The following is a 27397-nucleotide window of genomic DNA, read 5'->3' on the forward strand; positions in this document are numbered from 1 at the left end:
CCAGTGGTCTTTAAACTTTCCTCATCCAAATATTACACGTCAGATGCTGCTTACTTTGAACATTAGCTTTTTTCTCTTTTATTAGTCCGTAGATCCAAAGTCTAAAGTCACCAACACAGATTTGCTCCATTCTTACTTCCAGTATGGATGGTCAATAGTCAAAGTCTGTTCATAAATTGTCATGTCTGCTTCTCTTGGCCACATTTTATCCTGGCAGTAGAGGAGGTTAAGTACAACAAAATGTTCAGGTAAATATGTAAGCAGAAAGACAGAGCCCAACTGTGAAAACTACTGAGCAAATGAGTTGGAAGATTTAGTTCTTAATCATGATTCAGGATTGGGTTTGAAAGTCTGGATTTGACGCAGAAACCAAGAACTGCATGGAAAGAAAACAACGAAGTTATGTTGAGCTTCAAACTGTCAGCAGACCCTCAACTTTGATAGGCAGTTCTCATTTTCATCAGGAGTTAAATACCATGAAATCTTCATGAACTGCTGCAAGCTGAACCTGGGATCATGTGTATCCATTGTGTCTGCCCACTTCATGTTTGAGCAGCCTCCATTGTCATTAACCTTTAGAGAAGGAAAAGACCTGATAATTTAATCTGTCCACAGACTTTTCACAGAGCCTTGCTGTCAAATCCGTGCAGCCAGGCAGCATGTGTGCTGGATGGTCTCCAGAGCTGACATGCAATATATGGCATTCAGTGCTTTTGAGATACGAATTCTACTTCTCAAAGGAGACTTTGAGATTACACAGAGACAGCTTCATGAACTTCTCATCAATGGTTTTTATCAGATGAAACAGAAGTGATCAATGCCAAATATTTTTTTGTGTAAGAGTAAGAACAAATTTTTGGGGACAAATTCTGATCCCAAATCAGAATTTACCACTGTAAATCCACAGTTTTACATATTTTTTAGTCAAAACCAGTAGAACTGTCAGTTGTTATTCTCAGTCAGCAAGTCAAAATATAAATCAGACACTTTCAGTTCCTGCAAAGTGACTGGTGACAATTCATACCTGTGTCTATGTAACATTTGCAGTTGTCTTAAAAGTCTGTTTCATCTGGTTTTAAAATCACAGACACTGGGACACACCACTTGAGCTCTGCTTGAAGAGAGGACAATGCAAGATTGTCAATGGTAACACAGAAGCAGCAAATTCAGTCAGATCCTTCAATTTTATGCAACAGCTGTACCAGTCCACAAAGTAAGTGTACAGCTGCTCTTGGGCACCACAAACCAACTGCAAACATTCAGGCATGTGCAGTCTCATTATTTGATCAACAGTTTTACACACATCCATTCCTTTTACACAAACGCTTTAACGTAGGAAGAACGACTTATTGTGGCACCAAACTACTGTAAGGGCAATTACTTAGACTGAAAGTTCTTTTCATGTTTATCACCCAACAGCCTATTGCAATTCAGTAGATTTCACAAGACCAAGAAAAAAAGGCTTCTTATATGTTACCAAGAAGTGATTAAACACCGGCTTTATGTGGTAATGACCTTTAGCTCCACTCTTTACAGCTCACACTGGTTGCACGACCTCAGCAAGAATCACTTCTAATCAGCATTCAGGGGTACCCCACAGTTGTATGTTCACTGGCAGGTATCTAAAATGTTCCTGTGAATCCTGCTGTCAGTAATGGAGCTAGAAGCTGGAAAAAACAATCCATTCAAATTTTTTGCTCCCTTTTGATGCATATTCTTCATCATTTGAGTGTCAAATGAATTGAACACAAGGCAAATGATTAAACTGCTAGTGTGATATTTGAAAGTGTTAATGTGACTAGTGATGATTTAGGTAAGAACAGAAAATTGATCTAAACGAGAAGGCAAAATACTGAGCTTTCTATCACCTCTGAAAACTAGCAAGAGAAAATCTAGATTATCACATGCTTCCAAACCACATGCATGCAGACACTTTTGTCAAAACTTAATACTTTGACAATGTTTTGAGCCATAACCTGTTCAGAGATTTCAAAAATTACTAGCTTGATACAATCCATACAGACAGCTCTGTGCCATTTGTCATCTATTTTCTTCATATTTTAGTCTTGAGGGGGAAAATTGCCATCATTTTCGTAAACTGAAAGCATTTTTTCCCAATCTTATGATTGACTCACAACCTATGTGAGTAGTTCTGCCTCAAGTTCCTTTTTTTCAGAACTGGGACATAGGTGATGCCCACAGCTGATCTAGTCTATCATGTCGTTGTTCATGTGGTTTCATCACTGAGGTCACAGACTACAGTGTCAATCATTCAGAAACACTAGGGAACACAGGTAATATACACAGATGAGCCTGCACGACAGAACATAAGCCCATGTGTCTTCCAGGGCTTATGAACATGTTTTCTCACATCTTCTTCAAAACAAACTGAAAAAGGTCCCACCATTAACAAATCAGCAAGACTTTTGATCAAGAGCCCAACCTACCAGACTCAGAGATGACACACTCACTGCTCAGAGTTGCTTAGGATTCCCAGAATGGTTTTTAAATGGTAAACTAATCAGTAGCCTTCATGCATCAGGAAGCAATTATATAGTTGAAAGGTGACAACCACCACAACTTGGATAAATTTGCTGTTCAAAGGAGGTTAAAAGCCATGTGCTTTATGTACCAGGGTGAAAGGCTGGAGAAGGAAAAGCAGTTATAGCTTTACATGTACAGTTAGCTCAAGTAATTGGCTTTGTTTCCACTTCCAGTGACTCTGCTGTCCTTTCGCACCCACAAAGGACCATAGAATCATAGAATAGTTAGGGTTGGAAAGGACCTTAAGATCATCAGGTTCTAACCCCTCTGCCATAGGCAGGGACACCTCACACTAAACCATGTCACCTAAGGCTCTGTCCAACCTGGCCTTGAACACCGCCAGGGATGGAGCATTCACAACTTCCCTGGGCAACCCATTCCAGTGCCTCACCACCCTTACAGTAAAGAATTTCTTCCTTACATCCAAACTAAACTTCCCCTGTTTAAGTTTTAACCCATTACTCCTTGTCCTATCACTACAGTTCCTAATGAAGAGTCCCTCCCCAGCATCCTTATACAAGATGCATCTAGGAGCTTAAACCATAGATGGTGTTAATCTAGCTCTTTTGAGGTGGTGAAGCAATGTCCACTTACATGGAACAGGAACCTGATGAAGTATGTATTGCATACCTTGTGACAGCATTGACTGCTTTGTTTCCCATATGCAAGATGCACCACAGACTTGAACCAAGAGACTTGCATACCAGTATCATCTCTTTACTCCAAGTTTGGATCTGTTCCACTCTTTTTATCCTCCTCAAACTCATATTTGCTAAAAACTTAGAGAAGATTGCAATCAGAAGGTCTAGGATGAGGGTTCCCCAGGTGCTTCCACTTTTATTCATGTCCACTGGTACAGGCAGGTTCCCCCACTCCTATCAAGGATACTTAAGATCGTAAGTGAAAACTGTTAACATTGACTTATGCTTCAAATATCATACAGGAGTCAAATTCCAGCATCCGTCAAACCAGGCCTGGATTAACAAAAGCTTCATGAACTTGACCAGTCCTGACAGTATTAAGTGAGTGCTGAAAGGACTTTGGTATTGAGCTTTATCTCTTGGATCATGAGGAGCAAACTTCTTCCAAAGATCACATCCACAGCCTTTGGAAGTGGAGCCCTTGGCTCCACCTGCCAGCCGAGCCGGCCCACCTCACCACACAGCTGGGTCTTTCTCAAGCAGCATTAGGCATAGCAGCCCTGTTACTCTCATTTCATACATGGAAGACAAAAAAACCAACCAACTCTCACTTAAATCAACACAAGTAATCCCTGGTGAAGCAGACTTAGCCTACTTGCCAGGCCAGCAAGTGCAACAACACCCTTTGCACACCTTCAGAAGGGAAGGTGCATCACGGTAAGATAACCATCTCCCCATACATCCCAACTGCACTGACAGCCCCTACCATAAAGGAGCAGACTACTTCATGGGCCACTTGAGCTGCAAAGCAAACCCATGCCACAGTGGTTGAACATGATTAAGGAGAGTCCCCTACACAAACCAGCAGGGAAAAATGTCAGAACAAGTTTTCTTGCTCAAAGCATGATCCAAGAGGCACCTTTTCTCCGTGGAACAAGACTTTTTCAGTGCCCTGCGCATAGTCTGAGTGAATGAGAGTCCTATTAAAAGCTCAAGTGTGCAGCTTTTGCAGGGCTAGGGTTAGCTTTCAAAACACACTGCTCTCTTCTAAAGCTATTGCGCAAGAGCTGTGTGTTTAAATACACATTTCTAACCTGCCGAAATCGCTCTTTATATTTGATCAGGAATAATTTAATTTTTTTTTTTAACCTTTGAACCTGTTGCAATGCAGGTTCAAAGGTTACCTGGGTGCAGTGTTGCCTGTTTATTAAAGCCACACACTGATGATTCGGGGCTTAGTCCTGCCACAGGAGCTGGCGAAGCACCAACCCTTGAACACCCACTTGGAGTTGTAAAGCAGTGAAGGAAGCAAGCTGTACCAGCCCTCCACCCTCAAGCACTGAAGGAAGGTAAGCAAATCTTTTCTGATCAGAGCCTGCATTTCCCAAGTCCTAGACTTCCTGCTCCTGCAGAGAAGTATTGCAATTGGGATAATAGCCTTAATCTGCTGCAATGCCTGGAACCAATGTGCTCTTCTAGTCAGACTGTGTGCTGCTAAAGGCAACAACTGTGTAATTGGCTGCATGTTACTAAAGAAGGAAGTCTGGGCTCAGGGGTGGCCTAGGAGAAATCACAGCCTGAATCAGAGCAGCCACCTGAACACTCCCTGCTGCTACAGAATGGCTGGAACTGGAAACCTATGTCCAGGCCGAAGCCATTTTCTTATCAGTTTGTTAGTTATGTCTATTTAAAGATACAGTGCACGCAGTGCCAGTGCCATGCTCCCATTCAAACTCACATCTAAGAGTTCCAGAAACAGTAGAATCATTTGGTTCCACGGTAACACTGGTAGGCTTTGAAATCTTGTCAGTAAAAAGTTGCTAAATGATAGATCACTTACAGAAGCTTATTGGGAACATTTACTACATCCAATAGGACCTTAATCCCCTATAAACAAAGAAGCTGGCTATAATGCCTTTTTTAATATTTTACAAGCAAGATCTTAGAATATGGCACACCAGGCTGCTGCCTTCGCCTTTGTACAACTGGTTGGTGTAGCTATAGAGATGGAGCCTCCTCCAAGCTTTTTTTTGTGTACAGAGCTGCAGATGTAACAAAGGAGCAGAGACAAATATTAACCAGAAGCCAAACTGCAAGAAAGAAAACTGGCACAAAGCACACTGCTTCTCCAAGCCCCGAGTCCATTGTCCTGTCCATACTACCTTCTCCGAGATTATTTACTTCCCTGTGTAGTTGCTCTGCTTAACAGTAGCCAGAAGGCTGCCCTTGAAAAGTGTAGCAGATCAATAGAGTAATTATTTTTACAGCATTAACAAACTGGAATTCAAAAATCCTTCAAATAAAGTGAGCCAACACTTCCCACACTCACAAAGGTTAGATTCAAGTCTTGAAGTGACAACAGAAAAATCTCTTCACTGAGCTAATGCTTCCCTTTCATTTATTTACATCCTTTGCTATTTTATATAGGCGGATGAAATGTTTTGGCATCTTTGGATAGCAAAATCTCATGCTGTGCCATGACCTTAGGATTTATTATGAAAGCTCATCTATTCTCTATGCAAACCTTTTGTAACGGTGACAACAGGAAGGAAACAAGTTGAGCTCTATATACATACTCTACCTACTGCTCATCCTAATTTGCTAATGGGTAGGAAGATGCAGGTATACTTTGTATATACATGTACAAAAAGATGCAAAGGTTGAGTTATTCACAACTCTGCTTTATTTTTTTGGCAGAGAATTACTAACAATAAGTGGATTCATGCCTCTCAAGAATCTAGAGTTTATTCAGATCAGTTAAGGCAGTATCAAAAATGAAAAGCCTAAAAATTCGCATGTCACTTCTTATGCATACCAGGCAAAGAGCATCAGCTGTATTGTAATTTAGGAGCATTAAACAGAACCTATCATTAAGGAGAAGCTATCCTCCCCAAGGCTTTTTTGTGTGCATCCTTTACTCTCGTTAATGTTGGAGCTGTGAGACCCGCTGAGCCCAGGCAATGCAGCATAACTTTATCAGCGCAAGGACCTTCACATGCAGGGCTTCTGGCAGGTCAGGTAGGACAGTGCTATGGGCATGTTCTCTCACATCCGCAGACAACTCATGAGGTACAGGCATCACTACTTAACAGCTAATCAGAGACAGGGCAAATTCACTGCTATTTTTCTTTCTCCTGGAAAAATAACAGCCTGAGGCCAGATATCTGAAGGGGGAAAGTCCTCAGATTGGTACTCAAAGAAGGTGATAATGGAGCTGGCTGGGAGCCTGGCCTTCTTACCCTTCTCTGTAAGGGGTATTGCCTTTCTCTAAGCAGAAGTCTCTCTGATGTGCACTATTAAAGCTGAAGCTCACAACTTCACTTAAATGCCACAGGAACAGGTCTAGGTAGGCAAAGCCAAAGGCAGAGAAGTTTCATGCAGAACAAGCTGTTTCTTTTTCATCTTCACATAAAGCAGTGAATTTAGCCTCAGCTTTCCTAAAGGTATATCTGCATTGCTAAATAACATCACAATTGCAATGTAAGTTAACTTTACCTAAATAGCATAAAGTTTACAGCAGCAATAAAAACATAGTTGTGATTAGTAGAGGCTATGCGTTTTGACAAGCCAAGGTCCAGGACAGGTTGTATTCTCAATGCAAGTACGTGCTGTGTTATTCCATCACAGATACGCTTAGTCTAGCTAAGCAGATTAAACTGAAATCATGCAGCATAAAAAAAACTTCCATACAGGCAAATTGTTAAGTGGGAAAACAATTCCAAGACCTGAGGTCAAGGTACTAAAGAAGAGAGATAGGAGAAACTGCTGCTTTCTCACCCTGCAAACTTGCTGCAAAGTTGCAGTTATAGCAGACAAGCATCAGAGAGAAAAATGAAACTGCAGCAGCTATAAACTGTTCAACTTTTAAGTGAAGAAATGCAACTGCAAAAACACAAAGAAAAAGCCTTGTCATTAGCAGGAAACAAAACTGAATTCTGAAACGTAATTCACTGTTATGTTGCGCAAATAATTACACACATGCAAGTCTATATTACACAGCAGAGAGAACTAGGTAGCTTTGGGACAAAAAAAATCCCCAAACAACAAAATCCCAAAACAAAACAAGAAAAGCACTAAAACCCAATAAGCCAAAACCAGCAGCAGAAATGGGGATCCAGCCCACCAGCAAATACATTGCAGCAGTATATGAGAAAGACTCTACTCAAAGCACTTTTCAGTATCACAGGTTACAAAGCTCTGCTCAATTTACTGTACCTGCAGCTATAGGAAGAAAAGTGCTGTTATTGAAAGTACAGCTTTAGACACACAGAAAAAAAGATTAGAAGCAATAGATAATAAATAGTGCTTCAAAATGGCTTGTTCTACTTTTCACTTGACTCTTCAAAAACATGCAAACCTCAAGCTCTTTTCATCAACAGACAAAAGACTCAACAACTTCCTCTGTAGTGTTTTTTCTCTTACCACTCCAGTTCCCATGTGCAAGTTCCTCCCATTTGTCTGTTCCCTTCCCAGCATGCTTTTCTGCTTGCTGATTTATTTAAACCAGGGAAGGGAAACTAGCTGTAGGTTTTAATGAGTGTTACCTCATTGGTGTCAGTTTGTTATTGTGTTGGTAAGACTGCCTTTTACTTAAGGAAAAGAGATTGGTTTCCCTCCCTGTCTTCACAATGGTAGGTGTTCTTGATTACTGGTTCTCCATATTTGCTCTGAAGTGTTTTCTGTATAAGTAGTGAAGTGCTTCTTATATTTGTTTTATTGCTGATGGGATTGCTTGTTGTTACCTACATGGGCTTTGCTGTAACCTGTGTGCAGGTGTGCTGATTAGTGTAGGGTCCAAGATAATGAGTTTTTTCAGGAGATTCCTAGGGAATCTCTGGTAGTGTGCTATTGGGAGTAAATATGAACCTTAGGCTAAGTTAAGTTCAGGTACACCACGAAGAGTAAAGAGCAAGCATGTAAGTACGGTGATAATATGTAGTGATATAATACAATAGCATCTGAAAACTTTTGGTGCTACTTTTTCTCTGTATGGCTATGTATAAGCTATGTAAGGTGCTTAATGCTGATGTTCTACCCTTCTTAAGAGTTCTATGTGAGTTTTCAAGTTTTATCTCTTTAAGCTGTGCTTGCTAAACATCTAGAGATAATTTCCTATTAATATAATATTGATGCATGCATGTTTTGCAGGAATGTGATCCTGTATTATCTAATAGATAAGCAGTAACAAAATCTCTTATTGACTATTTTTCTTAATTTTTCAAAGTCTCAAAGGGCTAGTTGCATGTGTTCTGTTTCTGAGTAGGTCACTTTCAAGGAGAAAACCTGATATAGAAAAATACATGAAAGCTTGACTTTTCAGTTTAGCTGGCAAAACTAGTACTAAGCAGTGTCATGGTGTTGCTACTCTCCTGATAGAAGGGTAATAATACCAGACACAGTAAAATTATCTCTAAAAAAAGCCTTTCTATTTAAAGATAATGAAGCTCTGATGTCAGTGTATTTCATGAGCAAGGGCCAGAAACAGCCTGTAATGTACAGTCTGAAACACAGAGCACTCTACTTCCTGAAAGTAAGTTACTGAGGCCTCATTCTCTCCCACCCTCTTGCAGAGAGTCCTTCTCAGTCAAGATCAAAGGGTACTTGAACTGTTTGGCTCTGACTTGCAAAAGAGGTACTCTCAAAACAGAGCCTAACTAAAGCATATCTTAGGCTTATTGCAAGTTGCTGTGGATTTGTTCTGTGGTTTTTATGTGGCTCTGTTCAGCAGTCACTGCTGAGCTTTTGCACTTTAGCTTCTTTCTGGATGCCAAAACTTAGGTGTTCCTAAACCCTGCAGGACACAAGGCTTGTCCTTGCTGCTAGAGGAAAGTGGGATATAATGCTTCCAAGGAGCAAGAACTGGCACAGTGGCTCACATCTGCAGGACACTAAGCAAAGGCTGCACTGTGTAAGCAAATGTAAAAAGTAGGCTCTGGTGGCTAAGTGTAGTCAGCTGTACTCTTCTGTTCCTGCTTGGAAAGAGTCAATACTCTTACAGCTCCTTTCCAACCCTAACTATTCTATGATTATATGTTACCTTACTAATGCAACTCAACAAATTATAGTGACCACCTCAAAAGCATATGGAACTGTTTCTTAGGCAAAACTCTAGAAAGCATTTTCCTAGGCAGTATATGACCATTGCTTCTGAAATTGTGTGAGTTTTGGCCCTTGCTTTGCTTTCTGTAAAGAACTACTGTGATTGAGTTTTGTTTCTTCACACTTACATGTTTGGAGGCACAAAGCTCAGTCACTTTGCAGTAGAGAGAATCTCCTGACTGGGAGAGAATAGGGAATAACTGTTTCCTTCCTTTTAGTTAGTGAAGGAATTGCTGTAGAGACTAAGGAGCTGGGGGGTACAGTAGAAATGAGAACATGTACTCCTGAACCCAAGGGTGTAAATGGTATCACTGTAATCTCTTTTGATAAAAACTAAGCCTTTGCACTCTGGAGCCTAGTGTGTCTTATCCTTGACCATTGATCAGGGCAGACAATTCATGTATACTTTAACTGTCTAGTGTCATATTGCACAAGAGGCCTACATGTGGTTTGAGACACCCTGTGCATTTTATATTTTTCTGGTCACTGGGAGCTGAGCCCTTTGGAACTTGGGAGTTTCAAGCTCTTCATCCGTGCATGCTTGAGAAAGCAGCTGCCTTGCAGACCTGCCCTGCAGTGCAAGCTGGCATCTGTCAAAAATGCCCTGGCTTTGGCTCATGCTGCACTGAGTTGAGTTTTCACCTAGGTGATATAGATTGGGTATTACAAATGCATAGGGCATTTGGATTTGTGGGTTAAGCTCTGGTTGTAGTTGCTCCTTAGGACAGATGTAGGGTAGAGTTGTTCCCTTCCCATGGGCAGGAACTCTTATCTTCTCTGCTGGTTCTTGTGCTTTGAGAGCAACAGGATTAAGCAGCTTTTGGAGGACACCAGAGATGATTAACTAGCAATGACTTGAATTTGACAAGTTGCAGTAGAAGCTCTTGGCATAGGAAACAACTGTCCTAATACTGGGAATTGAGACAAATTTGCTGACAAGTCTCTTTTCACATCTTGAATAACACACCGTGTACTTTGATAGGAGTGACTAAAGCACATCTGAGGGTTGGGAAGTAAAAGCAAAACACTATTAATAAAGTAGAGGAATTGAAAATAGCCTGTCAGATATGAAAAGCATTTTTATTTTTGTGTATTGCAAACAATATCTAGGTATCTGTGCTTTTGACGCAACACTGACTTCTGTAGCTTTAAAGGATATTGGGTTTTGACTCTCCCATATAGCCTGTAAGCAGGCTAATGAAGACAGCTATTAAAATAACCCCAAACAAAACAAAACCCTAGAAACAAGTGAATATATGATACTTCTGAGGCTTTAGAGAGAAAATCATCAACAGGTCTTTCTTTAAATGAAAAAAAACATTTGGTTTATAACTGAAACCCATCCTTGACTAGCTATAGGGATGCTGGTTAGATTACAGTAGGATTAGGCTACTGTCTTACATGGAGAGAAAGAGAAACCAGAGACTTGGAGAACCAGTTTAGAATCTGAAGGCAAAAGTTTTGCTGCATTTAACTGTCTTCAGGCTTTTCACAACTTGATCAGGTGTTCTATCTGGACTTAGAGCTCTCTGCTCCAAGCATCATTTCCTTTCAGGGCCTGATGCTCTCTCTTCCTAGTTGTCTTTGTACAAACTGCCTTGCATGTGAGTCAGTGAGGAGATGAGAATATCCTGATGGAAAGATTTTCAGTGACTTACCTACTGCTGCATGGAGCATTTGGGGTTAGTGAGTTCTCTGATCCTTACCCCAAAAAGGTCAGACAAGTGACCTCTGTTAATTTTCTGTCAAATAAGGCCATGTAACGGGCAGTAGATATTTGAGACAACTGTGCCGATCAGTCTGATTAGGCAGTGTTAATAAGTTATAGGAGAGGACTTGGTTCTATAGGCCTGATCCCCAGTTCTGTTTATTCCTCTAGCATGATACTCTAAAGCCAACCAATCCTTCCTGGCTTCTAGGAAATTATCTTAAAATCACTATTAAAATGAGCACATGAGAGCACACTTCAGCCATTAAAAAGAGATGAAGCTGTACAGGCATGTGGTCTCCTCTGTTGCCTTCATATAGCTCTATCCTCTTACTAGTGATTGAAAAACTTCATGTCTGGGGAGGGTCATGTGTGCAAACTCCTTTTGGTCTTCGTAGGGATGGAAAAAGATTGGAAAACAGCCCAAGCTTTAAGCAAGCTGTTTTAATGAAAGGTGTCCCTGCTCATGGCAGGGGGGTTGGAACTGGATGAGCTTTAAGGTCCCTTCCAACCCAACCCATTCTATGAAAATTCAGGTGAGTTGAACATGTATCTGTCTGAAAAGATGTGAGAATAGATGTGCCAAGGTCTAGTTTTGCCAACAAGCTAAGCTTCCAACATACTGATGATAGAAATGTGATTTGCTCTGCCACTTGGGTCTAGTACTGGCCTTTGAGTTGAAGTTTATATCCAACTCCTATTCATGTTGGAAAGTGGAGATACCTCTACCAGGCTGACCCGGTGCTCATGCTATAAAAAAAGTAACTTGTTCCTGTTAACAAAAGAGGAAGTGGCTGAGTCATACCATAAACCAGATACTGCTTAAGCCCCTACAGAAAGCTGTTTGCTGTCTGCTCCAGTAATGGGTTACAAGGCCAAATGTCTAAGTCATGAAGAGCAGCTGATTGCTTTGTTTGGAAGACTGAAGATTATTAATAAAGCAGCGCTAGAACCTATACTGTTAAGTGCCTTTGCCCTGAATGTAAACTTAACCAGCAGACCTGGTTTTAGGGGATTGTTTTAATCTAGGCTCGGTTGATCAAGGCCCAAAGGAGGAGTGTGGAGATGGGTGACTTCTGTGCTGTAGAAAGAGCAGGTTTATGCTTCCTAGGTTTGATATACTCAGTGACTGGAACTGTCAGGCAGTGCAGAAAGCCAAGGGCAGTTCCTGCCGTTCTTGCTGTAGCACAATTTTTTGGGACTCTAAATACATAAAACTGAGTTCAGGAGTTTGAAGTGCACATTGTAACTAAGGCTTGGAGTAGAAAAGCTCCAGCGCTAGGGAGGTGGTACAGTTCAGGTATGTAGGTGGCATGGTTTTGGCAGCTTGGACTTGATGACAGTCCTCTGAGGTACCCTTCCTTACCCAGATGCTGAGCAGGCAAAGCGTGCCTTCTCTCACCAGAGAACACGTGAGGACTGCTGATTAATGCAGCCACTGGAAACTGAAAATACAAACCCATAAATCAGATACGGATGATCTAATTCTGGTCAGTCTGGGCTCAGAGACCTGAATTCTGACTTAGGGGCCTGGCTGAATTTATTAACTTTAGAAAATTCCTTTAACTTTCTTGAAGTTATAGTTAAAGGATAACTGGAGCCCATTGCTCCAGAATGCCTGATAGTCTTGGGCAGGGATTTAGTTAGTTGCTAGCTGACATATTGCCTACTGACTGGGTTCCCTTGACTCTGTATGAAGGAATTTGACAGGGTGTGGTTATTCATCTTGCAAAGAGTGATGTGTCACGTCCTGCACAGCTATTTAGACACTAGCAAAGGTAAGTTGGTGAAATCTGAGTTGATTCAGACAAAAAGCTGTCACCTATGCTACATTTTCTTAGCAGTTCAACCTTAAACATACCGGAACACTTTAGAGATTAAAGTACTTGTTTCAAAGGGAGGAGGCTGAGGTAGACCTCTGTCACTTCCAAGAAATCCTGCATTCTTGGGTTTTGCTTTCCTGTCCTTGAAGGATGAGACTCTGAAGGATGCAGGCAGCAGAAGTGCTGCTGTTTCCCAGCCAGATTTCCATTGCACACATTGGCTTCTAGGTCACAACTTCCTAGTAACTTGAACAGTTTTGCCTTGTGCTGTATCTCGTGCTAAACGCTTTTTTTCACTGTCTGAAATACTTATCCAGCATGAACCCTGCTTTCCAGCAAGAGCAGCTGATCACAAAGATACTTCTTGTACATATATAAGTCTGCAGGACATGTAACAAACACTTAACTTGGCAGTACCCCTGCTGTTTTAGCAATATCCCCTCCTATTGCAGAATTTTTTCTTACTTCTGCTGCTCACATCACTGAACTGTAGGCATTTTTGGGTCATACTTCATTTGGGAAATTATATACTGTTTTTTCACCAAAGTTTTATACTCTTCAATACAATGAATAACATCTGTTCCTTGTCTGACTTCATCAGGCTTCAGTGATTTGTGGAGGCGGATGCAGCATGGATTAAGATTAATGGGGACAGGTGACTTGCGATCTCTTAAGAGGCTTAAAGCATTGCATAAGCATGCTTTATTATTGTACCAGGACTCTTTAGGAGCAAACTGCTGAAATAATTTGTAGTATTGTTTAACAAACTGCTGAAGGAACCATAGCTCATGGGTAGTGAGCGTTTCTAGCTCACGTCTACTGAAATTCCTGTTTGTTTCAGGTTCAACTCTGGCTCCTCTGATCCAGCACAATGATCTGGATACTTCAAGTCTTGTTCTCACCGCTCCCAACACCAGCATTGATTAGTCTTATTGTATTTGGAGCCGGCGTCTTCTTGTGGGTGGCAAGCAGGCCAAAGCCTGTTTTGCCTCCTGTTGACTTGAACAAGCAGTCAATAGGAATTGAGGTAATACTCTATTTGTGGGAATACATTATTTTTGAGCTTAATCTAAATACTGATCCATTCTGACTCTAGGTATTGGTGGAAACTGATACACACAGCCTTCTCTCCCAGGTGTACAACTCAAGAGTATGATGGGGAGAAGGGAAGCCTTAAAACACTAAGAGTAGGAAGCAGCTGCTCTTGCCAACAGGATTAGGTGGGCTCTTTACCAGATGGCCTTGGCTGTCACTGACTTCTTCTGTATTTTAAATCCTTTGCATCAGCTTTGAGGCTGGTGCTAGGCTTCATGCAACTAAGCAAGTGGTAGCACTCAATCTTAGTCAAGGTCTCTCTAATAACTTGTAATGGAAGATTAATCCATTTAGAGGCCATTTAGAAAATTCCTTTGCATATGACTGAGCAGATCAAAATCAGGAAGGAAAATGAGACTTCCTCAAACAAAGCAAAGCTATTGAAATGCTTCAAAGGCAATTGCTGGGAGAATGGCTAAGGAATAAATGATACTTCATCTGTTCTGCACTGTTTCATAACTATGCTCTTTTCCTAGGGAGGAGCCAGAAGAGGTGCACTCTTGACAGACAATAACCTACTTTCTTATTACTATGAAGATAGTAAAACCTTGTATGAAGTTTTCCAGAGAGGACTGCATGCTTCTGGTAAGCTTTGCATCTGCCAGTTAATATTTGCCTATCACAGGTAAATAAAATTATCCCAAGCTCCTTTGCCTTGGCTCTTGTCTGTAGTAATAATTAAGGATAGCAAAAGCTTGCCTAGCCTTTTGTGGGGTAGAGTGACAAGTGACCATATTCCCCCCACATGCACACTGATTTAGAAGCACTCTTAGTTGGCAGACGGGGCAGGAACAAACATCAGAAGCTTAAGATGGTAGAGTTCAGTGAAGAGCCTGAAGACACTAAACATCAGAGGGAGTTGCAGGGAAACACCTCTGTTCTGCCTCATTATGTGGTTTTCAGTGTAAAATTACCAAATGAATTTTTACAAGCAGATATGAGTTTGTGCACATGTGACTTTGGGGGTCCTGTGCATGGAAATAAGTGATAGCTTGCAAGCTATTTCAATCTCATGTATATCATGAAATGGGAAAATATCCACAGATCTTGGAACTATTGCCTTTAAGGATAAGGCAAGCAGTCCTACAGTGTTGGCTTGGGCAGAATCGTTAACTGTGGACACAGCATTTCCATGCTCCGTGCCATTAGCTGGATGTCTGACTGAAAGTATTTCCCACTTAGTGTTGCATTGAAGTGCTGTGCAACTTCAGTACTGAGCTTTATTTACTATTGCTTTTCTGAACTCTTCCATTAGGAAATGGCAACTGTTTAGGCTACAGAAAACCCAAGCAACCTTATCAGTGGCTGACATATAAACAGGTGAGTACTGTACATGACAGATGATTTCATTTGGGGTCCTGTCTTGTAACACTGAAGTCTTGGAAAACGATCTTGCAGGTTTTGGACAGAGCTCAACACCTGGGATCAGGGCTTCTGCAAAAAGGATGCAAACCACAACCAAACCAGTTCATTGGCATTTTTGCTCAGAATAGGCCAGAGGTAAGAAACAAACTGAATATTCTTTCCCAGAATATTCTGACACCATGGGGAGAGGGGAGGGTCTGTATTTAAAGAGTTTGAGGCCACTTGAGGAGCAATCACAACTGGCTTTTCTTTCCCAGTTACTTTATTATTGACTAAGCACATACATGCCAGACACATAATACACTGATCTTGAACCCCCACTACTCTTAATCTCATGTACACATACTCCTTATACAACCCCCACTACTATTGTGTGCATGGGCTAGTCAAGCTAGGAAATCTGCAGATAATCCTGTCTTGAGCTGCTAGTTTTCCTTAGCTGTACTGTTTTCTCTTTTCAGTGGATCATTTCAGAGTATGCTTGCTACACTTACTCAATGGTTGCTGTTCCACTCTACGACACTCTGGGGCCAGAGGCCATTGTATATATTGTTAAGAAAGGTAAATACTGACTTCCATTATTTCATAATGACTTCTCTAAGAAGCTTTGTTTTGAGAAGGCTGAAGTTCAAGGGAATTCAATGCAAAAATCAGAGTAGCTTTAACCTTATTGCTCATATACTTTTATAGACAATTTCTGTAAACGAAGCTGCTTTGCAGGGAGCATGGTCAATGCCTAGAAGAAGCCACTGGCTTTTCTATCTCTCCTAGTGTATTAACTGTAGGTTCACTGAAGACCTGCTAGATCCTGTGCATCATCCTGCAAGCAAAGTGCCCAGCTATTTGCTATTTGAGGTTTTGCAATCCTGAACTCCCACATTGCCAAACAACCAGACAATGCAGACAGTCTTGCATGCAAATTAAGACTAGATGTGTGTCTCTGATTTAAAGTTGTAGGATGTAAAGAGTGGAGGAGGGAAGGGTAAAGATATCCCTAAATCTGTTTAACCTATCTGGTTAGGGCCTGCTGTTCTACAGAACCAACAGCTAGCATGCCATCACAGAAGAAACTGGTGAGGAAGCTTGAATAAATGTTCAGGCTTTCTCCTTCCGGTCAGGAGATATGGGAGGGGAGGAGGGGACATCCACTGCTGTCACAATGATCTGGGATTCAACCCATAAATAGGATTTCCATGCAAAATTGCTTCAACAGTTATGCTGGCGAGCCTTGCAAACAGGTATTGCCTTGGGACTATGCAGCGGTTACCTACTAGGCTAATGGGGAACTGGTATGTTCAGGCAAACTCAGTTCCTCAGCTGACTTAATGGGAAATGTGTCTGCAATTGCACAAAACTCTCTTCTACAGGTAGGGAAGCTGAGGCATAAACTGAATAATGTTGATTACCTCTTTCAAGTAGGTCTAAATTTCTTTAGATTTGAAGAAGATTGCTAAACAGTCATTGAGGAAAACTTTGAGCTTTTATGATAACATCAAGAGTTTAAATGCCTCTCTTGACTGTGACTGAAGATCCATCTTCAGTTCCTTAGCATTTTGTATAGCCAAAATATCAAGTTTGATCAATCAATTGGCCATGGTAGGAGGAATGTTCATATCACTGCAAGCCAGCCACTAAATCCATATGAACAAACAAATGGCTTTAGAAACAATGCTATGTTCTAAATGTATGTTCTGCTGAGCTGTCACTAGCCTCATGGTTTCTAAACAGACTTCTGAAATGTAATTTCTTTCCTGTAGCTGATATAAGCATAGTGATCTGTGACAAGCCAGAGAAGGCACAGGTCTTGCTTGAGAACTGTGAGCAAGGAAAGACACCATGTCTGAAGACTGTCATTCTCATGGATCTCTTTGATAAAGAGCTCAAGGACAGAGGAGCTAAAGTGGGAGTTGAAATTCTAGCACTGCAGGAGGTTGAGGTAGGTGACTAAAGGCTTCTGCTTCATCTTGCAGAGGAATACCTTGCCAGCTAGACATCTGGATCTCCTTTGGCAACAATGACACTTCGATGTAAGCATTATCCAGTTGTCACACCTGTACCTGAGATGTTGATGAGCAGTTATCTTGAAAATTGATATATTTAGCCAAATGAACTTGCAAAGTTCAGACCCATTGACTGAAGTTATGTCCATGTGTTGTGGACAGTCAGTATGCATGACACTGAAGACTTCCTTAGCTTAATTTATGGTGTAGTTGTAATGGGATTTGTCAGGTTTTTAAGCTGACAGTTGAGTATAATTGAACTGTAAATGCAAATTACTGGCTGCTTTGACATCCCAATACTGGGCTTAATCTTCCAGATGTGATGCATAAATGCAAAGTCTAAGAGATGTGGCCTACATTAAATAAAATGAAATCTCTCCACTCAGGACTTCCAAATTCCTTAAGTAGCTCTGACTGCTTCCTACACATTTTAATTCATGCTTTCCACAACCCCAGGAGACTGCTTTCCCAAGTTGTGGAAATTCAGGAATTAAGATCAGGAAGACCACCAGCTCTCCCTGAGACAGAATATCAAGAGGCAAAGTAAAAACAAGTGTTGCATGTGAATGCAATTACCTATTCATCTACTGTTGCACATATATTTCTGTTGCAATTGTTAAGCTGTGTTTTCTCTCTAACACAGGAGCTTGGAAGAAACAACATCAGAGAACCAGTGGTAAGTATCTCTGTGGAACAGTTACAAACCTGTAAATGTAGTCTTTGGAAAGAACTCTTGCCATGCTGCTAGTAGAGGAAGCTGTCAGGATTTATTTTGTGTTGCATCTTGTCTTGCTGTTTCTAAAGAGAATTCCTAGTTCATCCCACGTTAGGGTATGTAAATGATAACTTAAATATGATACATAAATAATAAACATAATCCTTACCCTGATAACTTTGTGTTTTTTCCCTCTAGCCTCCTAAGCCTGAAGATCTTTGCATTGTGTGTTTTACCAGTGGAACCACGGGTAAGAGAATAAATATATATATAGCAGTGCTTCCCCACTACAATGAACTCCCTGGGCTGAAAAACGTAGCTTTGCAGCATGGAAGGAAATTATAACAACACAGAAGTAAAACAGTAAATGAGAACACTGTCAGACAACTACTTCAGTTTTACTTAGGACATTGTTGCTACAAGTCAAGTATACTAAGACAAAGCTCCTTAGAGCTGGGGAGAAGAATAGCCAAATCCATGTTGTCTTACACAGTTAAACAGTCAATCTTTAACATTAAGACTCTGTAGAGGGTATGTATTCTGATCAACGGGGGCTAGAGAAATATCTTGTAGCATTCTCAACGTTATTCCTAATTACTCTGCTGGTTCAATAGACCTCTCCTCTATATAATACCCCTAGCTGAAAGTGCTCCAGATGAGGCATATTTGTGATCTCTTAAGACAAAGCATGCTATGACTAAACCTAATACAAACATAGCTCAGACTGAGTCAAATGAGACATGGGAAACTGACAGCATAAGCAGTCGGAGCCACAATTGACCTTTGCTTGATCTCTCCAAAGGTAACCCTAAAGGAGCCATGCTGACACATGAAAATGTTGTTTCAAATGCTGCTGCCTTCCTTAGATGCACAGAGGTAGGCTACTGCTAATGGTGACCTTTAGGCTGTGTCAGTCATGAAACTAGCTTTAATCTGGGCATTTCTGCAAACCACTAGCTCACAGGAAACTCATATTTTCCTACATGCCCATATATCAATGGGACAATGATATTGCAAGAAACTTGGTTTAACCTTGAACAAGAACTTCCATACAGAAGTTATTCTAGAATGAGTCAGTCCTAAGTACCAAGAGTATTAAACTACGTTATTGCAAGTCTTGCCAAAACAAAACTATGTTGATCTAGTATGGCAGAGTTACAGCTGCAAATGTTGAAGAGGTGATGGATGATCTGGGTTGCTTCAGTCATTGAAGTGTCTGTTTGAAAGTACTCAAATTGATCCAAACTATACTTGCTTTCTACTTAACTAACTCAAGCAGGCATAGGAACTGCTAACCTATGTCTGTTTCTTTTCCTTCTAGAACACAGTTGAGATTACAAGTTCAGATATTGTCATATCCTACCTGCCCTTGGCTCACATGTTTGAGAGAGTTGTACAGGTATGTACAGATGGACGCATCTGAGCTTCTATAAATCAAATAATAAAAGGTACAATGGCCTGTATTTTCTCAAAAGCTATTTACAATAGAACTTTCATCCCACTGGCCACTGAAAATCATGCTGCTTTCCATAGACAATAATTATGGCTAATGAAGCTAGGAATTACCCTTGACTTGTTTGGTCAATTTTCAGGCTGTGGTCTACAGCTGTGGAGCAAAAGTGGGCTTCTTCCAAGGGGACATCAAGTTCCTAACAGACGATATGAAAACCTTGAAGCCAACACTATTTCCAGTTGTACCAAGACTGCTCAATAGAATATATGACAAGGTATGTGAGCAATTTTAGCCAAATCATCTTCATGTTCATATATCTAAGCAAGCATACAAGTTTAAATGAATATTGAATGCATCATCACCACTAGTAAATTACTCCTTAGCGGGAAGAATTCTTTAAAATCCTCTCTGAGGAGATGGAAAGAGCCCTATGACCTGGAATATAAGAACAGCATATTCAGTTATGACTGGGCTAAGCCTGTTGCTGTTCAAAGATGAGATGTTCATTTGCTTTGAAATTCAAATGAAGGAAGTTCAAAGCTAGAAGGATCTCTGTCCATCAAAGGTATGAGCTGAATATGTCAGCAGTAACACAGATTAGTGTTGTCCCTTGGTTCATAACCCAGACCATGGCAGTAGTGAAGATGGACCCAAGAATATCAAAGATATGGTGATTCCTAATAAAACGAGAACAGGATGTACAGATGTGGGTGTTAAACCCAAGAGTCATCAATACTTTTCTTTGCAGATACAAAGTGGGGCAAAGAGCCCAGTGAAACGCTGCCTGTTAAACTTTGCTGTGATTATGAAGATGGCTGAAATAAAACAGGGCATAATTCGTAATGACAGCATTTGGGATAAGTTAATCTTCAAAAAAGTTCAGGTAAGGTATTCTAGGTGTAAATACCAGGTGAGCCATGTAGAACTGGAAGATCTGATGGCTTCTATTTCACTTGTAGGAAACCATGGGTGGAAGAGTACGTATAATGGTAACAGGCGCAGCTCCTATATCTCCCTCTGTCCTGACATTTCTTAGAGCAGCATTAGGCTGTCAGGTAAGACGAGTTTTTGATTATGCCCAAATAAGTGACCAATAATACAGCTGTGGTCCAGCCCAGCTTGTTCAGGGAAGATTGCTGTCAGTCTTCAGTATTTACAGGCTGCTTGATAAGCCCAATGAGCCCAGTGTACTGCATGTGAGAACACAGTTGTCCTGTTCAGAGAATTAGGTGACCAAAGCAAGGTTTGGGTAGGTAAACTTGAACATTTGGTTGCACCAATAAGACCAAGAAGTCTTGGCTTCCTTCCGAAGAAGACTCGAACACAGGCATACTTGAAACTGAGCTCTTTCACACCAATGGTTTGTTCAAAGAATATTCCTCCTTTCTTACACAGATCTTTGAAGCTTATGGCCAGACTGAATGTTCAGCTGGATGCACTTTCTCAATGCCTGGAGACTGGACAACAGGTATGGTAGCTGAGACTTGGAAAATCTCCCATAGCTATCAGCAGGAAGTGGCAAACAAGCTTAGGTGCTCTACTGCTTGTTCAATAAAAGTTAAATCCTGGGTACTTATGTTTAGAGTGATTCTTGGTAGTAACAGTTACCTGTATGCTTAACAGATAAAGAAAGATCTTGACTCAAGTACATGAGGATCTCTCATGTCACACTATGTCTAAGTGACATAGGTCAGCTTAGACCCTATCCTAGTGTACAGGAAAAGATTGTCTGTACAGAGCTGGAAAAACTGGACAAGGACTTGCCAAATGGCTCTAAGAAACTAGCTTTAGCTCCCAAGTAACTTGTTTTACTCCAAGAATAATGACTAAAATATCAGACATGGTACTTGACTATTTTCCTGAAGGACTACCTGACCTTGAAGATTTGGCTTTCTTATTAGCAAGGATGTTTTTAATATTGGGTGTTTGAAATTCAAGCTCTGGTTGTTATCTTTGGTAACATAATAACTGCATAAAGAGCATAATGAGGATGAAATGCAAGTGAATACCAGGGTCTATGAGGGAATCCAGTGGAGGCAAGAGTGCTACATGGTTGGTGTGGTTAATTACACCAATAAATGGTTGTAATAGTTGATACTTAGCTGCTATTTATCCTGCATTAACTGCCTGAAAATGGCATTACAATAACTTCCTTGAGTGTCTAGTGTCAGAATCCTTTAAACAGCACTGGTTCTTGCTAAAGCAGTGAATAAAGTGCCATTAAGTACCTACCATCACTGAGGCCTTTCATATGTTGGGGACATCTGAGTTCTCCCATATTACTTAAATACCTAGTCTTTGTAGCTTTAGAACAATTAGGGCCAAGTGCTAGCAGAATCCCCCAAACATAACTGTCTTTTGCTTGTTTGGATTTTTTTTTGTTTTTTTTTTTTTTTCAGGCCATGTTGGACCGCCTCTGGTTTGTAATATTATAAAACTAGATGACGTGGAAGAAATGAACTACTTCTCTTCTAACAATGAAGGCGAGGTAGGTGCTATCTCCTGTATGTGTCAGGAAATACTAGAATGTAAGACATTGTTGACTAACAATGTTCTTTGCTTGCTGTAGGTCTGCATTAAAGGACCAAATGTGTTCAAGGGTTATCTGCAGGACCCTGAGAAGACAGCAGAAGCAATTGATAAAGATGGATGGCTCCACACTGGAGACATAGGGAAGTGGTTGCCAGTGAGTAATTGCTTAATACAAACCATTCCTTGGATATGAATTCCTGGCTAGTTCACAGTAATCTGAAAAACTGGAGAAATGAATTCTAAGCCTTACACTGTATTTTATGATCATTCCCAAAGTAACTCCAGGCAAAGCTCCAAAGACCAATTAGGTTACAAGATCTCAAATAACACCTGCTAGGCCAGTAATTAACACTGTCACTTCCACAGTGAAGTGCAGCAAGGTATCCTGGTTTCTCCCAGAGGAGAATGAAGGAGCTGTCCAATCATGTCCTGAGCTAACTGGAGAAATTAGACCAAGTGCCTCCTTCGCTCTATAGAGAAACCAGTTTCAGACTAGCATGTGCCTTTCATGCAACAAACTGTAACCTATTATCTTCTTATAAAAGCAAGACAGAGACTTGAAACTAATGGCTTTCTTTAACTTCTAGAATGGAACACTGAAGATCATAGATAGGAAGAAGAATATATTTAAACTTGCACAAGGAGAATACATTGCTCCAGAGAAGATAGAAAATGTCTATGTCCGAAGTGCTGCTGTAGCCCAGGTCTTTGTACATGGGGAAAGCCTGAGGGTAAGTGATGTTAGGAGTGAGGATCTTGCAAGACTCTTCCCTCAGTGAATTCTGGAAGATCAAGTATAAAGGCATGCACATGCAAGAGAGTCCTTGAACAAGATCTGCTTCCCAGAGTGCCATATTTAAAGGACTATTTGTTCAGACCTATAGCCTTCCCAATTGATACCAGAGAAAAGGAGAGCTTGATTTCAAGCTCTGGGTAAAGGCTAATTACATACTTGTGTGCGATAAGTATGTCAGGTCAGCTCTGAAGAATTTAGAATTATGGAACAGTTTGAGTTGGAAGGGACCTTTAAAAGTCATCTAGTCCAATCCCCCTGCAGTGAGCAGAGACATTCCAATTAGACCAGGCTGCTCAGAGCCCTCTACAGCCTGACCTGGAATGTTTCCAGGGATGGGGCACCCACTCTGGGCACCCTGTTTCAGTGTTTCACCACCCTCACAATGAAGAATTTCTTCCTTATATTTAGTCTAAATCTCCCCTCTTTTAGTTGCACAGGTGTATGTACAAAGCATTACCTCTTGTCCTGTTGCAACAGGCCCTACTACTAAGTTTGTCCCCATCTTACTATAAGACCCCTTTAAATACTGAAAAGCTGCAATAAGGTCACCCTGGAGCCTTTTCTTCTTCAGGCTGAACAACCCCAGCTATCTCAGCCTTTCTTCATAGGAGGAGTGTTTCTCCACTTCTTTTCCACACGTGTCTCATATGCTAGCAGAGGCCATTCTTCAATCTGTAAACCAGCCAAAAGCAATTGTGGAGCATTCAGCACACAAAACCCCCTGCATTAGTACATTTACTGCTGTCTGATAAGTGACTTAAAGTCTGTGTAGCTACCTTCCAAACTCCTGGAACAGATGAGGCTATAGATGTGGGTTGTAATAGAGACACTGTCTACAATTAAGCACACATTATTTCACATGCCTTTTCCTGGTCTCAACATGACTGCTTCCACTTGTTTTCAGTCTTTTCTAATAGGTATAGTGGTTCCTGATCCTGAGACACTTCCAGAATTTGCAGCAAAACTAGGAGTAAAAGGTTCTTATGAAGATCTCTGCAAAAATCCAGTGAGTAACTTAATGTTTGTGGTGGCTTGTAGGTAGAACTTAATTCTGAAGTCCAGTCTTGCACTGCTTTGACTTCCTTCTACCTTTTTTATAAATTAAATTGGCTCAATACTGGGTGAGTCATGCAGGCAGACTTACTTACACTAAAAACTGGAACCAACTATAGGTGTCTCTTGATGTTTCAAAGGCTATCACTGCTGCTTTTCTAATGAGAGGATGTGAAGTCACAGTGGCCTTAACATAATAAATCTTGAATGTTGAAATATATACATGTGTTCTTGCCAACCTCAGTTTTCACTGACTGGGCAATTGGTATGGTCTTGAATTGCGATTACAAAATGACAGCTTTGCCCACTCTCTTCATGCTCTATTTCTTCTAGACCGTGAAGAAAGCTGTCTTAGAAGATATGGTAAGACTGGGGAAAGAGGCTGGCCTTAAATCCTTTGAACAAGTGAGTACTTCTACATCCTACTTGTCACAAGCACTTGCATTGCTAATACAATGGCTGGGAAATCTTCATTCTTGATACTGGCTGTGTCAGGATGGGACCCAAGACAGCTACCTCAGACTACTGACCAAAGTAGGCAGTGAAACAGTAACTTCTGATCAACAAACAGGTGGCTCTACAGGGCAACAGCAGTAATTGCCAGGAGATAGAGTGGAGATTCACCATAGGCTGCAGGAGCTGTACTGTAGTTCCAGCCTCTCCTCTTGCTGTGTCAGCCAAAAGGAGTTTGACTTCATCAAAAAATAAACCAATTTATTTAATGGCAATTCCTGAGACTGAGTCATTGCACTGAGTTCAAGGAAGGTGACAAGAACTGTTTATCCTCTGTAAACAGGATAACTGTTTAACTGTTTAAGCACTGTGTAAGTGCAGTTGCTAAAATAGTTTCTTTTCACAGGTTAAAGACCTGTACATCCACACAGAGATGTTCTCTGTAGAAAACGGACTCTTGACACCAACACTGAAGGCAAAGCGAGCAGAGCTTGTTAAACTCTTCCAGAAGCAGATTGAGGCCCTCTATACAAGTGCAGAGGAGTAAGTGGCTGGTTTAAATTAAACTGCATGGAGTATCCACGTGAATCTGTGACACTACATGACCTATGGAGGACACAGGCATGAGTGGAGGGGAGCAAGGAGAACTTCAATGTATTTTTTTTCTGGTATCCTGGGAAAAATGACTTTCAGATGAAGATGGCTGTAGTATAACTGACAACTGGCAGTGTTCACATGGTGCAGGACTGAGCATCAGCTGTCTAGGCAAAGCCAGAACTTTGGTCTTCCTTGGACTGTGACTGAAATGCAAAAAAACTCAAGGCCCTCAGCCTTTAAAAAGCAGCTGTGTGCACATCTCACTGTCTAAAGCAAATCTTTGTTTTCCTGCTCCAGCTATAAACTCCATTGTGACCTTTTGTGGATTGATCTGCAATAAAACTGAACTTTTTCATGAAGTTACATTTTGGGTGGGGGAAGATGGTTCTAAAACCAAGTGCAGGAAAATAACACTTCAGTTTTCACTTGGGATGCTAGTCAACTTGGGATACCTGTCTCAACTTGATGTGTCACAATCTGAATTGGAACTTAACATCTGTTCAGCAAATACAGACGTGAATTTCCTGCTCCTAACCCTGGACCACACAGTGCAGGTTGTTTTTAATGAATAGCTGGGCATCATCCGGTTTTCAAAGTACATATGTCTAAGGCAAACATAGTTTAGTATGGGAGGCATTGGATCAGTTTTTGCACATGTTCTCAAATGCAATGGCAGTTAAAAAGCCTCCACACTTATAAATGTGAGTCTGGTAAGTGGAAAACTTTTAGCTGTCATTCCTAAGGATATAAGATGCAATAAATTGTAACTGCACAATTAAACCAAAGCCTGTGTGCGTGACTTGTTTCTCTGCTGCAGCTAGACAGTTGTAAGGTTTACTGCTGCCTGGTTATGTATGGCTGCATAGCTCCAAAGCAACTGCTGCAGAAACCTACCTTGTTTCCTCTGCTATCACTGCTCAAGCCATGAGGCAATATGACAGTGCCAGACTAGATGTTACTCCTCTACTCAACTTTCCTTTTCTTGTAGTGTAAGGTGTAATGTGCCAAAGTCCTCAACAAATTTGTTCTTCCAGCTTAGCGTATCACATAAACTAAAGCATAAGGTATCATTTTCTAGGGCTAAAGCTGCTTCTTTAGAAACCTCTTCAGGCAGGATGCATACTGTCTCTATCTTTAGGAAGACGTCTTTAATCAGTGTATGCTGTCTCTGCTGTCCCTGTAAGTAGTTTGCTGTATCAGTCAAATGCAATGCAGTGCTAACAAAGATGTTAAGTAGGGGAGGAGTATATGCAGCTTTCCTTTGCCAGTTCTCCTTGTCTGTGCTGGGCTCCCACAGCTGGTGGCTGTTTTACCTTGTACTTAGTGCTTTTGGTCAGATATCCCAAAATGAAAGCAACCAATAGATGTGTTGGTCAGGAAAGCTCTGAGGCATCTGTAGCTTTGATTAGTAAAAACAACTAGCCCAATTCTGTTTCTAGTCTAGGCTAAAGACTTTGGCTTTTTCAGGTAACTTTTGTGTCACTTATTGTGCTTGTCATAACCTGAGGCTGTAAAGGCTTCTAAGATGCTGAAAGTGCATGTAACAGTGTTGCTTATCTCTCCCATGGTTCCTTAAAGCAATGTGACTTAAAAGTTACTGCTGGCTTGATCTTTTTCCCCCGTTGTGGGACTGGGGAGTGAAAAAGGAACCAGAAAGATGAAAAAAATTATGCTGAGACTGGGTTTGGGTTCTGATAAGCAATTGGGTTGGGGACACTAAACATAAGGCAACTGAGCTCCGTATAAACTCGATGCTGAATCCTACGATGCCACCTGCTGCAGTGACAGAAAAGTACATTGTTTTGGTGTATCAACAAGTGAAACTTCTCTATAGCCATCTGCTAGCATGTTGAAACCCCGCACTCTGGTGGGCCCTTCAACTAGCAGTGTCCAGGTATCAAGCACATCGCTTCATTCAGCTTAAAGTGATCTCATTTGTGAACTGAGTAGAGAATGCCTACTTCTCCATGTTATGCCTCAGAAAGTAGTGACTTTGTACAGGTCACTTCTTAATACTGCAGAGATGGTTTCCCTTTCAGAAAATGAAACCTCAATCTGTGAATTTGGTTTGCTCTTAATGACAATTAAGTCTCTTCTCACAGTGCTTTAGATTTTTCATGTCTGTGGCATCTGCTAGTAGCTGTTACAATGACAGAATTGAATGAGTAATGGAACTGTCTGAACACTAACCCATACATAGCAACTCAAGTGTAAATTGGTCTGAAACTGGTCTCTTGGTTGCCACTTCTGTCACATGAACTACTTACACCATATAGATCGGAACTGAAAACAGGAGCACTTTAGCCACACTTGCAATGAAACAGTACAACAGTTACTTCAGGCTATTGTTGAAGTGCTACAGAATGCTACAGCAGGCTTGAAGCGCTATTATACCCAGTGAACAAACATTTGAGGTAAGGATGACCATAGGTATAATGAAGCTTAATTCTCTGCAACTTTTTTACCCATTATACAGACTGGTGTTAAAAACTAACATCCAATCTTCTCTACTTGCTTTAAAAA

General features: G+C 41.0%; 1 protein-coding gene across 1 annotated transcript; it reads left to right on the top strand.

Moving 5' to 3' along the window:
* Positions 1-4434: 4434 nt before the first annotated feature.
* Positions 4435-25659, top strand: ACSL5 (acyl-CoA synthetase long chain family member 5). The gene is made up of 21 exons (XM_057421013.1): positions 4435-4534; positions 13657-13842; positions 14387-14495; positions 15166-15230; positions 15309-15410; positions 15737-15836; positions 17033-17211; positions 17919-17951; positions 18189-18240; positions 18793-18866; positions 19312-19389; positions 19583-19717; positions 20192-20326; positions 20403-20498; positions 20839-20911; positions 21843-21931; positions 22013-22129; positions 22563-22706; positions 23676-23777; positions 24158-24229; positions 24684-25659. The coding sequence occupies exons 2-21, from the start codon at positions 13687-13689 to the stop codon at positions 24822-24824; spliced, it is 2052 nt and encodes a 683-aa protein (XP_057276996.1). The 5' UTR covers positions 4435-4534; positions 13657-13686; the 3' UTR covers positions 24825-25659.
* The last annotated feature ends 1738 nt before the right edge of the window (positions 25660-27397 follow it).

The sequence above is a fragment of the Pezoporus wallicus genome, unplaced genomic scaffold (genome assembly GCF_028554395.1).
Source record: "Pezoporus wallicus isolate ANWC-B61680 ecotype Strahan unplaced genomic scaffold, APGP_CSIRO_Pwel_v1 contig_3365, whole genome shotgun sequence".
Taxonomy (NCBI): domain Eukaryota; kingdom Metazoa; phylum Chordata; class Aves; order Psittaciformes; family Psittacidae; genus Pezoporus; species Pezoporus wallicus.